Source organism: Rhineura floridana, chromosome 8 (assembly GCF_030035675.1).
Source record: "Rhineura floridana isolate rRhiFlo1 chromosome 8, rRhiFlo1.hap2, whole genome shotgun sequence".
Lineage (NCBI taxonomy): Eukaryota > Metazoa > Chordata > Lepidosauria > Squamata > Rhineuridae > Rhineura > Rhineura floridana.
The window spans coordinates 98,181,417-98,196,014 of NC_084487.1; the positions used below are offsets into that span (position 1 = coordinate 98,181,417).

A 14,598-nucleotide genomic window follows, 5' to 3' on the forward strand; every position below is an offset into this window, starting at 1 on the left:
AGAATCCTAAAGTCTGGCACATCTCACACTTTTACAAATCTCATCTGTAAAATGTTCATTCATTCATTCACACACACACATACATCTATCCTATACTTTTTTGTGTGTGTCCATCATGCTGCCTAATCTCATCAGGCATCCAAAGAGGTTATAAACCTCGAGTGTTTTGATGTGTGGCAGATAATGAAGGGAGCCCTGGGGCCTATATATATGCAAGCGCAAAACTGTCGAGGCTGGCAGATACGCAGGAGGACTGACCCAGCAAGGCATCTTCTCTCAGTTTGGCAGAGCCCCCCCATCCCAAAAATGCGCCTTGCGGCATTTATCCTCGCCTTTGCTCTGAGGCCGGCTGGGGGTGTTGATATCGGATTATCCACCAAGTGCGTAGCCATCCCTGAGGAAATGGCCTTGTGTCGCGACATCGGCTACTCGGAAATGAGGCTGCCCAACCTCATGGGGCACACCGGCCTGGCGGAGGTCGTCCAGAAATCTGCCGCCTGGCACCGCCTCGTGAGCACCGCCTGCCACCCCCTCGCGAGCCTTTTCTTGTGCTCGCTCTTTGCGCCCGTCTGCTTGGACACGTAAGTATGCGGACACGCGGGCGCACAGCCCAAGCGCACGGGCCAATCCTGTCAAACGCTTAGGGCGGGCGTGCCTCCAGATATTCTTGGCTTGCGACTCTCATCGCCCCTCTCTGTTGGCCGTGCTGGCTGAGGCTGATGGGAGCTGGAGTCCAATAAACAAACGGAGGGCACCACGTTAGTTACCCTCGACTGAAGAGACAAGAGTAACGGGAAGGAAATAGGCAACACTGTTATTTTTTCTGCTCCAGGTCAAGACTTTCCGCTTCTCTGAGGCATTTTAGCATGTGTTTTTAAATTGTTTTTAATTGCTTTTAAATTGGGGTTTTTTTGTATTTTAACATTTGTATATTTGTTTTTATTGTTTTAATTGCTGTAAACCGCCTAGGGATCTTCGGCTGTGGGGCGGTATATAAATGTAATAAATAAACGTTGCTGAGAGCGAAGATCTCTTCTGCCTGACACCGATGCGATGACTGGTCTACATGATGCCTGTTCAGACGTGCGTGCTTTCTGTGAGCGAATAGCCAAAGCCGGAATTGCTCCCAGTTTAGTCCATCCTCTTATGCTAAAAAATAAAAATAAGCTTGGGTTTCTTTTGAAATAAATAAAGTAGTGGTGTTAAAAAAAACTAAAATTGATACCTTTACCGGATAGCATCGATGGTGGAGAATGTGAACTGGTGGTCTTGACTGAATGGTAGATTTGTTTGCAGTGCAATTGTATACCAGTCAGCAGTGAGCTCCATTGAGTTCAACTGGGACTTAATCCCAGGTATAGTATTGCAGCCTTAGGGTGGTATTCAGTGCTAGTCCTACTCAGAGCAGACCCATTGAAGTTAATAAACATGATCAACGTAGTTTAATTAATTTCGGTGGGTCTACTCTGAGCAGAATTTAGTTGAATACAACTCTTAGGCTGCAATCTTAGCCCCATTGAATTCAACAGGACTTACTGCTGAGTAGACATAGTTAGGATTGCACTGTTACTTTATTTCTTCTTGCAGCAGGCAACAACAAATAGTAAAAATGATTTTTTCCCTCTGCTTACAATTAGTTATTAGAGTTGATTAAATTGTAACGTTATTTCAAACCTTCCCTCAATGAACTTTTCCTAGGAGTTATACCTGGGGATCCAATATTTGCAAGGGCATCTCTCTCACCTAGATACCAAATATTTACAATGGTATATTTCACTGTAGGGCTAAGGTGCCTTCTATTGGTACATGCAGGTGCTGATATGCCCTATTCTATGTACTATAGTGCAGGCAGGAGTAGATGGCAAGTAGCCAGGATCTATTGGTAGTTCATGGGGTAATTTTCAGGGCAGGTCAGAAATCTAATAAACAAACCCTTGAATGGCATTCCAAAGTAGTTTTGCTCATAACAGCGGCCTGCTTTCTTACTAGCTTCGTCCAGCCTTGCAGAAGTATGTGTGTCGCTGTTCGGGATAGCTGTGCTCCTGTCTCGGAATGCCAAGGACACCCCTGGCCCAGCAGTTTGGACTGTGATCGATTCCCTGCAGATGAGGACACGTGCCTGGCATCCCTCGGCAAAGAGTATAAACGTGGTCTCAGAGGTACCTTATATGGGGCATGTGGGTGGCGGACGTGAAAGATTTGATTAAAAATACGCAAACAGAGAATATTTTCGCAGGGGAGGCTGACCCATTGCAGCTAAAGCAGAGCTTGGAAAAGTTACTTTTTTGAACTACAACTCCCATCAGCCCCAGCCAGCATGGCCACTGGATTGGGCTGATGGGAGTTGTAGTTCAAAAAAAGTAACTTTTCCAAGCTCTGAAGGGGCATTGCTCTGCCAGCTGTCCTCAGCCAGCCCCTACCAGCTCTGCCTTTTTACTTGCAATCAGTCCAGGGGAATTACACTGGCTGTCAATTTCCTCCTGTTTAAGTCTCTGTGTTACCCTTGCAGAACTCAGCCAGAAGGAGGATTGGGCAAAACTAGAATTGGGTGGCCCTGCTTGCCGTTGGCTCTGGTTCCACATACTGTTGGCCTCCCTGCCTTCTGCCCTCCCAGTTTTATTGGGCACCAGCAGCCGCCACTGTTTCACACATAGGTAGAAACCTAACCCATTTATTTAGTACATTCATATCCTACCTTTCTTGTATCAAGATGGTGCACACAGGGTTCCCAAGTGGTCTCTCATCCAGGCACTAACCAGACCCACACACGCCTAGCTTAGCATGCTGGCAACACTGCCTGTCCTAGAGAGAATGGTTCAGATCTCATCCTCTCTGTTGAGTTTAAAACACCTTGAATTGAGTAAGTCATGCTCCGAGCAGACCCATTTAAATCAATGAACTTAAGTCCAAAGGCTACCTTAAGTTCATTCATTTCAATAGGTCCATTCTGAGTATGACATGGGCTGCAATCCAACGCGCACTTATCTGAGAGTAAGTCCCATTGAACCCAATGGAGCTTACTTCTGAGTAGATAAATGTTGGATTGCAACCTTAGACTGCAATTCTAACCCCACTTACCTGGGAGTAAGTCCCACTGAATTCAATAGGACTTCCTTCTGAGTAGACATAGTTAGGATTGCACTGTTACTCAGATATAGCCTTTAAGATATGACAAGTGACACTCATGTGATGACTTGCTAGAAATTTCTATCTGAAGGGGTTATAATCTACTGAGTCCCCTATCTCAGCAGTGCCTAGTTATTGAAAAACTCTAAGAGTGCTTCGGGAGATGTCAAGACATGACAGCTTTATTTTCTCTGGAATCAAATGCACATCCCCATGACAAACTGGATTTTTCTTCTTTCATCCCCAGCCTCTCCAAAGCCTATCTGCCAGACTTGTCCAGCCATTGATGAGCTCCTGACACGCAAGAAAGTGCTAGACATTTTTTGTATTGACAATTTTGGTAAGTTCATATTGATAAAAGTAATATTATAACAAGGGTCTTCTTCGTTGTGGTGCCCATCCAGTGGAACGTAGGAAGCTGCCTTATACTGAATCAGACCATTGATCCATCAACCTCAGTGTTGTCTGCACTGACTGGCAGTGGCTCCCCAGGGTTTCAGACGGGGTGTCTCCCAGCCCTAGCTGGAGATGCCAGGGACTGGACCGGAGACCTTCGAACTACCACTGAGCAATGGTCCACTTAGAATACCTTGTCAAGTGAGTTGTGTCAGGCCCCATCGCTGTATTGTTTTAAGCAACTGGTAAAAACATGGGTTAATATATACATAGATATAGATGCATGTTTATTGCAGATTTTTCAGAATTTTTTACAGGTGTTGATTACAAACGTCCCATTTTCTTGCTCCATTCCCCTCCTATCTCCAGAAATTACGGTGCTCTATTAAGTATTTTCACATAGTGAAAACGGGTGGGTTTTTTAACATGCTTTCAGCTGATTGTTTTTCCTTCTGCTGGTTTATTTATGAAGTTTCAGTTTTGATTATTGTTTTAGAATTTGTTATTGTGGACTAGGTTTATTTATGTCAATATTTGGATCTTAACGGGGATTGTTATATTTTTAATATTGTTGTTTGTTTGTGAAAAGAAGGTGGGATACACACCAATCTCTCTTTGGGCTTTGTATGTAATGTCCTAGCCATACATTAGTACGTGTGTTCTAGAACTATAAAGCCTCTTCTGTTAAGTGATTATGACTTTACTGTAGAACTGGAGCATCCATGAAAGGATCATGTTGTACAGCAAACAATACAAACGGATTGGTTTCCTGGGCCGGAATCAAAGTGCTAGTTACGACCTTTAACAGTGCAGTCCCGGGAAGGGGGTTCCAAGGGCCATAGGACAGCAGATCTTCTCTATGGGCAAAGAGGGAGGTCCATCCTCAAATGCAATCCCATGTGGTAGCAGAAAGATCTGCTGCCATTTCTCTTCTGCCTTTGGTCCTCTGAAGGGTCAAGGTTCTTGTGTTAATTCACAATGCCCTAAACAACATGGGCCCAAAGTAACTTAAGAACCACCTGATTCCTTATGTTCCGCCTCGATCACTGAGATCCTCTGATGGAGCCTTTCTTGTGGTTTCCCATGCCCCTGAGGTTCGGTCAGCCCTTGCTAGTAGGGACTGAGCCTTTAGTGTGGCAGGCTCTGCCCTGTGGAACCCCCTGCCTGTAGAAATTTGGCAGGAGCCATTCATGCCTTCTTTTAGACACCTCTTAAAAACGGTAATTCAGACAGGTCTTTGCTATGTGAATGTCTTTTTAACAATTAGGATGTGTTGATGTTTTTATTGGCATTTTATGTACCCTATTGGCATTTTGTATGCTGTATACCCCCTTGCTGCATTTTTATGAAAGTGTGGTCTATAAGTATTTTAATAACACAAATAAATAAATTATTGGAGAAGGCAAAAAGGGGGCATTCTGGGAGCATGTTAGGAAAAGCCTTGGATGTGCAGGAACCAAAAACCCACCTTCTCAAGACATGCTGATGTACTCATTCCCCACACAAACCCTCAAACCAAGGGAAGGGAAAGGAAAATAAGAAAAAGGATGGATGCTGGGGGTGATTAGAGATAAGGTCCTCCTGACTTTCCCCCCTGCAAGCAGGAGCCCAACAGAAAGCCAGTGTGGTGTAGTTGTTGGAGTGTTGGACTAGGACCTGGGAGACCAAGGTTCAAATCCCCACTCAGCCATGAACCTTGTTTGGTGACCTTGAATCTCTCAGCCTAACCTACCTCACAGGGTTGTTGTGAGGATAAACTAGAGAGGGAGGATAACTGTATGCACCACCTTGAGTTCCTTGGCGTCCAGGTGGGAGATAAATGGAATAATAAAATATAAATAAATAAAGCAGGACTTTGGATTTGGTGGTTCCTTCATATATGCTCTCACTTCTGCCCCGTTAGGATTGCTCTGCTCAGCTCTATATATTTTAGGGCCAGGATGACTAAAGGATTGGTCTATCTTGTATGAACCTTCCCAGGTATTAACATCATATACAGAGGTACACTTGCAGGTTCCAAACCTACCTTTAGCTGGAATGAGGGAGAGAGATGGATGAGGGAGACAGCTTTTTCGTTACTGTGCCCAGACTTTAGCATTCCCTCCCTAGGGAGATTTCTTTTGCCCTCCTTGTTGGTCTTTTACCACAGTGTTAAAACCTTCCCGTTTAAAAAGATCTTGGCATTTAGAAACTAAACTATACTGGCTGCCCGTCCTTCCCATCACTAGTATACTATCCTTCTGCCTCTGATTTTTTAAAAATTGTTTTTGTGTTGCTGGCTTGTTATCTTGTCTCTTATATTGTATGACAACTGTACAAAAGATGGGATGTAAGTATTTTAAAATAAATAGATCAGGGGAGGGCAGAAGGTAGGACAGGATCTACCAGTAGCCATTTTTATGTGGAAGGATTGTGAACTCAGCTGAGTTCTGGTACTACAAGTGAATTCCTGGGCTCAGAATTGTTCAATTCTAAGTGTATGTCTTTTGCACCTGGCTTTGCGGGTGGGTTGAGGGAAAAAACACAAAGTAGATCCTGAAAGCCTGAGGTTTGCCCTCCCGTGAAATAGATAATACACATTCCTATGTGGAAGCCAGGGCTCATATATTTGCTTATGCAGCAGTAGGTGTGAAATGTGTATACATTGAGCAAAATCCAGATAATGTGTTTCAATCCCACTCAGCTCAATGGGACTGAAAAATGGAAATGGACTGCCTTCAAGTCGATTCTGACTTATAGCGACCCTATGAATAGGGTTTTCATGGTAACTGTATACAGAGGGGGTTTACCGTTGCCTTTCTCTGAGGGTGAGAGGCAGTGACTGGCCCAAGGTCACCCAGTGAGCTTAATGGCTGTGTGGGAATTTGAACCCTGGTCTCCCAGGTTGTAGTCCCGCACCTTAACCACATTTAATATCCTCTGGATTGTATTCCACTATTTCCAAGCATGATCTGAGGCAGTCCTGTGTGCTATATTTGTACAAAGTAGCAACACATCAACATTTTCTTTTGTTCTCGCAGCTGCAAAGGTGAAGCTGTCCAGGAAACGATCTGCCTTCCATGTTCAAGAGTATAACATTGACTGCCAGGTGGAATTCATTAACCAGGGGTTGCTCTTGCCTTATGATGCTTGCAGTGCGATCAAGCAATGGTTTCTGATCAATGAAAACTGCACTCGGCAAATGATCCACGCTCACTGTCCCATGGTGTATCTCATTGTGGGGACAGCTGAGGAAGGTAATGTCTTAGTCAACCAAGTGTATCACTGGCAGAAGTGGGATTACAGGCTGACCCTAGCAACATGGAAGTGGAGACATCGTAAATGTGTATAACTCTATTATACAACTTCCACCATTTGTAAATGTTTAGTGCTTCACTCTACAGTTTCATGAGCACTCTGATGTGCATGCAGAAACCCTGCATATTGCTGGCATCCCCTTTCACTCCAGGGGAGGGAGCTAGTCTGGAGCAGAAGACGCATGAATTTGTTTCTTTTTGAAATGAATGAAGAAGCCAAGGGTATAAGGCTGTGTACATATTTGGAGTTTCCATGCCCAGAACAGGCCAGTGAGTCAGGGCAAGGGTGTCTTGTAAATACCAGTGTACCACAAACCACGTGTCAAGCCTTACTGTCACAGCTCTTTCTGACATATGATGGAATAGATAAATGTCGACTTCTTCAGTTTACTTGGTACAAGTGTGCATATTTTCTGTGGGATCACGAGAGTTGCAGTGCCTTGTGGTAAAGCTTCATATCTTCAGACCTTTGGAAATATGATTGTATAATACTGTAGAATATTTAGAGAGATATAATAAACTTACTGATAAAATGCAAAAGACCTAAAGATGCCTTCTTTGGATTTGGGTGTCTCCAAAATTTTATAATTTTGCTGACATTTTCAGTTTATGCAAACAGATAATACCATCACCCTGCATACTACATCAACTTTATGCACCTTGTGTCTCGCCTCCCCTTCCCCCCTCCATTTTGGTCAGGGGTCTGAGTACTTTTGCAAGGTACTGTAAAAAAAAGAAAGAATTGTTTGTAAGATTTTTTGTAAAGATGTTTTGTTTTTAATATGTTTTATAGATGTTTTAATGTTGTTGGGTTTTTTGCTTGTTTGGCATCATGGGCAGAATATTAGTTTTAATAATAATATCCATTATTCCATTTTGCTATACGTTCCCGATGCTGCTTTTCCACTAATGGTTGTACCCAACCAATGTTTATCATGCTTACAGCCGACTCACTGGGGTTAAGGTATTATGTATTTTTATTATCAGTACAGAAGGGGGAGGGTCATTTTATAATTTATTACGATATGGGTACCTGCACCTCATTTTTTTAAAAAAAGCACTGTTTTAATCATATACAGTATACCCCTGATAAACATTCTCCTGCAAAAGCCCATTTAGAATTAAGCTGCACATAAGCAATATATAGATCACATTTCCTGTCCTGGATAGTGTTGCATTTCTGCCCCCCCCCCCAACTCTGTGCCCTGTGCTTCCTAACATTAGGTGTCAGCATGGGGTCCAGCTCCCACAAAGGCATTCCCCATCCAAAATCAAGGTGCAGAATACCCAAGGCCAGCCAAGTTACTAGGCAGAAAAATCCCAGAAGATTCTCTCCCACCCAACCCTTCCCTGGCAGTAAAAATACAACAATAATAAATTCCGACTTATGGTGACCCTATGAATAGGGTTTTCATGGTAAGCGGTATTCAGAGGAGGTTTTACCATTGCCTTCCTCTGAGGCTGAGAGGCAGTGACTGGCCCAAGGTCACCCAGTGAGCTTCATGGCTGTGTGGGGATTCGAACCCTGGTCTCCCAGGTCGTAGTCCAACACCTTAACCACTGCACCACACTGGCTCTTGTTCGTTTTTAGCCACCGTTTCAGCTAACTCACATGTAAACTAGACATACAATGAAACATTTTGTTGTGGGACCACCCTTGCATATACTCATAGCAAGCTCAGATCTCCAATGGCCAGTCCTTATATAGCCAAAAAAGTATCATCCACACCCAAGAAAGGTATCGGCAAGCTTGAGAGAACTCCAAGGTTTACAGAGGTACAAAAATATTTAGGGGAGGAAAAAAACTCTTCAGAGGGGACCCCCTCCAAAACAAAAACAAAAAAACTAACCCACCAATGAGGACTGTGCATGCCCAGTGGTCACAGAATGCTGGCTGACTGTTGGGGGTGGGGAATGGAATAGAATATTCTAGAAGAGGGCTTGGCTGGAACCCTGAACAGCCCAAAGGACTTCATACTGAAATATTTTGGTGTAGCCACTTCTGACTCCTAGATCCAACATCCAAGACAGGTAAATAATTGTATGCATATGTATGAAAAGAATTCATGGCGATATCAACAACGGAAGTTTTCCATGTGGGAGCTGCCATTGGAATTTATCACAGTTCCAATTACAGCTTCAGTACAAATTAATCCCGGGAACAAGAAATATCAGCTAGACAATTACTCTCCCTAGCCCCATGTCATTATGCAAACATCTTCCACATGCAACCCAACCAAACCATGCAATTGCCTACAACAGGGATTTTGCTGCCTGGAGCATAGCAGGACAAAAAAAAAGATTAAAACCTTTGGCAGGTTTCCTGTCTCTGCATTTATTTACGTAATAAATTGATATCATCTTCCCACGGCAGCTTACAACATATAAAACAATTTAAAAGCATACAAAGCATCACAACAAACACTAACAATAATAGCAGAAGTCAAGCATTCCCCCAGTTCCACCAGGCAGTCATCTCAATAAACATAAAGGCCTCTTCATCTTCCTCACTAAAAAGCAATCATGAAGTAAGGAAGCCCAGGCCTGGGAGCTCCTTGGTCAACTGTCTGAGAAAACTGTTGGGCCAGGATCTCCCTCATTTTCCCTGGGGCTACATAAGACCTGTGTGCTCTGAGGGAAAGCAAAAGCCAGGAAGGCCATGTCAGAGGGCACATCACCTTTTAAGAATTCAATGATGAGGTGTTCAGGGGGTCTTGCCATGCTAAGGCCTGGCCATTTGTTGTCTGCAATGGCAGCTGGTGGCTCCATGTCAGTGGGGCAAGGGAATCCGCTCCGAACTTTCACATTTAGCTCAGTATTGTCTACACCAACTGACAGCGGCCCTCTGAGGTTTCAGACTGGGTTTCCTCCCAGCCATACCTGGAGACTCCAGGGACTGAACCCAGGACTTTCTGCATGAAAATCTGATGCTCTACCACTGAGCAATGGCCCTTCCTCAGTAAAATGTATTGCTGTATATTGGGGGTTGGGAACCTGTGGTCTTCCAGATGTTCATGGACTACAGCTCCCATCATCCCTGAACGCTGACCATGCTGGCTGGATGTGATGGGAGTTGGAGTTCAACAACATCTGGAGGGCCACAGCTTCCCCATCCCTGCTCTATATATTGCAGCAGACAGGAAGTAATGCAGGGAGGGAGCCTGCCTAACTTCCTGCAGAATTGTCTCTAGACAATCAGGATACCCCACTTTGTCTCAGGACCAGTCAGTTGTAGCAGCAGATCTAAGCTAGGGTTAGCAGGATGGGTTTTGAGCTCAGACTAGGATGCAACTTCAGGCTGTCAAGGCCCTGATTCATTTGGTTTTACAGTAAAGGCAGGAATAGAAAACCATCCCTGCGAGAACTAACCACAGCTTTTTGGTTGCAAAATAAACCCACCATTGTGTAAACACAGAATCTACTTTTAATGGCATAGTATGTAACCAGAAAGACTAGCAGGGCTTTTCCCCTACACCTACCCCTGCCGGGCAATCTATTTATCAACTGCCTTGTGGGATGGACTCTGGCAGAGAAAGACATACACACACAGAGAGAGAAAGGCAGGCAGGCAGATGAAGTCCACCTCAGTGCCTGCTCTACCTGGACTTTCTCTTCCCCCACCACCCCCAGGAGATCTACCATTAACAGTTCTGTGGAAAGGATCCTGATGGCTTCTAGTTGTTTGCTGTGATTGCAATGAATTTTAATGTTTCTTGGAAGCCACTTTGGAAGAATTGTGTCCTGAAATACGGAACAACAGCAGCAACCATAGCAGCAATCAATAAAACAATACAAATATAGTATTAGCCCTGTGAACCAAAACAACAGCAAACAAAGGCAAGCCAACACTGCTGATCAGATTCCACTGATAATACAAGAACTGTTTAGTGTGGAGGTTGAGACACCTGGGAGGCTGAAATCTTCCATCAGGGTGAGCCAGCAGAGCTCTGCCACCCCCATAAAGGTTTAAGCATGCTTGAAGAGGGAGGGGCCAAGGCCAAGTGTCCATCAGGGACAGATTTCCTGTTGAGAAAAGAGGAGACATGTGGGAGGGAGGCAGCTGAAGTGTTGTGTTTGGGAAGCCTGAAGCTTGTTTACATGTGCCTGTGGGTTTCAAAGGAAGTTAGTGTGTGATTCATTGGTCTTTACACCCAGGTTTTAATAGCTACACAGGCTTGTCTATGTGGAGGTTTGGAGCAACATCATAATGTAATTGTAACTTCATTGACCAGATTTAGAGGAGGGCAGAGTTGCTGTACTTTTCATAACTGGGCAGAAGTGACAGGTTTGCTAGTTCTGCCTTACCCAAACTTAGCACCCTCCAGATGTTGCTGTATACAATTCCCATTATCTTGGACCATTGGCTATGATGGCTAGGGCTGATGGGAACTGATAGCCAATAACAGTGGTTTGGAGAAGGCTGTGCTAGTCTATTTCTAAATATCAGATACTAGGGGCAAACACTGGGAAATATTGTTATAGCTGGTGACCCTATGAATCAGCGACCTCCAATAGCATCTGCTATAAACCACCCTGTTCATATCTTGTAAGTTCAGATCTGTGGCTTCCTTTAAGGAATCAATCCATCTCATGTTAGGTGTTCCTCTTTTTCTACTCCCTTTTGTTTTTCCCAGCATTATTGTCTTTTCAGGTGAATTATGTTTTCTCATTTTGTGTCCAAAGTATGAAAACCTCAGTTTCATCATTTGAACTTCTAGTGATAGTTCTGGTTTAATTTGTTCTAACACCCAATTAGTTGTCTTTTTTGCAGTCCATGGTATGCGCAAAGCTCTCCTCCAGCACCACATTTCAAATGAGTTGATTTTTCTCTTATCTGCCTTTTTCACTGTCCAACTTTCACATCCATACATAGAGATTGGGAATACCATGGTCTGAATGATCCTGACTTTAGCGTTCAATGATACATCTTTGCATTTGAGGACCTTTTGCAGTTCTCTCATAGCTGTCCTCCCAGTCCTAGCCTTCTTCTGATTTCTTGACTATGGTCTCCATTTTAGTTAACAACTGTGCCGAGGAAGCTGCTTTATACCAAGGTCAGCATATTTATCAGTTTAGCCCAGTATTGGCTATTCTGACCGGCACTGGCTTCCCAAGGTCTCCGGCAGAATTTTTGCCATAGCTCAGTGGTAGAGCATCTGTCTTGCATGCAGAAGGTCCCAGGTTCAATCCCCAACATTGCCAGGTAGGGTTGAGAAAGAACCCTGCCTGAAACCCTGGAGAGCTGCTACCAATCATTGTTGACAATACTGAGCTAAATGGACCAATGGTCTGACTCAGACAGCTGACTCAGGCAGCTTCCTATGTTCCTGTGTACAAGTCACTTGCTACCTAATCCTTTTTAGCTGAACCCAGGACTGAACCTTTTTTTTTTTTAATTGTTGTAAACCGCCCAGAGAGCTTCGGCTATGGGGCGGTATACAAGTGCAATAAATAAATAAATAAATAAAATAAACCTGGGACTTTCCCCACGCAAAGGCATGAGCTCTATCTCTGAGCTGTGGTCCCTCCCCTAAGTTAGTGAGCTCTGATCCCATATTTCTTCTATCTCATCTAGTTTGGCCTTAAGGCTGATGATGGAGGTGAGATTCAACCCTGGAGGTTAATGATTCATAGCTTAGTATCTTAGCCACTATGCTGCCCCAACTTTTTTGGGGGGGAGCTATTGCCTTCATTCCCTGCTTATCAAGTTCCTGAGACATCTATTTGATCGCTGTTAAACTTGATGCTGTACTAGAAGGATCACCTACAAGGGTCCATAACTGGAATGACTGTTTTGATCTCCTCCCTGCTGTTTCTTCCAACTCTACTACAGCTTCCAAGGCTGCTTTTCTTTAATTAAAAAAACACACCAAACCATCAGTGGAATGAAACATGCAATAGCATATTGCCATACTCCTAACTGTGTGATCCAATGTCCAGAGGGGTATCCTGCAGTAAAAAAAGGGGGGGTCTTGTGCAACCTTTAAGGCTAACAACTTTATTATGAAACAGGCTTTCATGGACTACAGACTACTTGATCAAATGTGCTTTGGCATCTGATGAAATGGACCGCAGTCCATGAAAGTTTATGCCATAATAAATTTGTTAGCCTTTAAGGTGCCACACAAGACTGGGGTTTTTGTTTTGAGAGAGAGAGATACTCCACTTTCCCAATTTTTATTTGTTTATTTATTATATTTATATCCCGCCCTTTATCCCAGTAGAGCCCAGGGCAGCACCTCACCTACCTGAGTTTGGTGTGGGGTTCATCACTGGTAGAGGCACAACTAAAACCCCACAATCAGCAGATTCCACTGATCCTATATCAGATTGGCAGAGGGAGGCATCCCTTTGTCCTCTCTGTCTCAATATTCTCTGGTCTCTCTCAAAAGCTGCATTATCTTTTCTCCTGTACACATACACAGACCTGGATTACATTACCATTAGATGGAGGGTGGGGGAAAGAAAGTACACCCCTATTTGAAACACAACAATCCAAGACCTTCCATCTATTTTCTAGCCATTGAGAGAGCATCTAGTGCCCACTTAGCCAGCAATCTCTCTAACAAAAGGAAGATATAGCCAGACCTGACTATTGGATGCCATTAAGAGACATCACCTAAAGATTCACAGCTATCAGCATTCCTTTGTCCAAGACTCTGGCCACGTATTGTCTTAAGGCAAACACTCAGTAATTCACACTTGTCAGATTCACACTATTTGTGACTATTTACATTATTCTGATGGCAAACCCATAACGTTACTGGGGGGGTGGGGACAGTGCTGATATTTTCAGTGAAGAGGGTGCCCACATCTAGAGAGAGAGAGAGAATAATAAATTATTGCATCATATGTCTTATGCCAAGGCAGTCTGATTCTCTCTAGCTATTTGCAAGCACACCTACCTAACATTCACCCTTAACAATTCAAACATTTCTTAACAATCCCATTTATCCTCAGATCAGGCCAAGGCCATGAAGCAATCTCCATGGTTGAGGAACAACTTGAACCAGTGTCTCTTAAATCCAAAGCCTATGGCCTTCTCTTCATTGAGTCATATTTCCTTACTCTTGAGTTGTGTTTCATGAAATGATTGATAAATGAATAAATAAATAATGGTGATGTTTTGTCAGTCCTCTTTGAGAACAGATTCAGTTTTCCACCAAACACTGATAGGCTTCAGACGTTCTGAGACTCGGCACAAAGTCTTTGTGGTAGAATGCTTTAACTCCCAATATGCCTCTGAGTATGGAGGGAGATATGGAATTTAGGGAAAGAGGCATGAAATGTAATATGGAACATTGCAGAGAAGTGAAGTTGGGTGGAATACGGTTGTTCCCCTATGTTGTGTAACATTTGAAATTTGAATTGCTCACTTCACAGTTATTTTACTGAAACTATGTTTCCCAGTCAGCATCATGGAGAAGGTGCTCTGATTAAGTTCTGTCAAATACAGGTTCATTTAGCCAGGGCTTTGTGAGCAGCAAAGCTGATGACATTGGCCTTATGCAGTTCATCATTTATGGATTCTCATTCCTGGAGTGAGCCTAGGTCAGTCTCAGCCTCTCCGTCTCTAGTATGGTTGTGAAGAGGAGACTAGAACCTTTAGACCAACTATAGTTTAACATTATGTCCAAACACAGACAAACTTTAGGTAAATGAAGCAAGCCAATTTAAGATTAACCACAGTTTAGGCTTCAGACAGAACCCTTAACAACAGTTGATCAAAAATGGAAGCAGAAGCCGTGCCAGCAGAAGAGAAGGGAGGGGGCAATGTGTA

General features: G+C 43.6%; 1 protein-coding gene across 1 annotated transcript; it reads left to right on the forward strand.

Annotated features, from left to right (window-relative positions):
- The first annotated feature begins 306 nt into the window (after positions 1 to 306).
- LOC133363356 (secreted frizzled-related protein 2-like) lies at positions 307 to 7,219 on the forward strand. Its single transcript, XM_061582758.1, has 4 exons — positions 307 to 581; positions 1,990 to 2,159; positions 3,374 to 3,466; positions 6,543 to 7,219. Exons 1-4 carry the CDS (start codon positions 307 to 309, stop codon positions 6,851 to 6,853), a joined length of 849 nt encoding a protein of 282 aa, XP_061438742.1. The 3' UTR covers positions 6,854 to 7,219.
- The last annotated feature ends 7,379 nt before the right edge of the window (positions 7,220 to 14,598 follow it).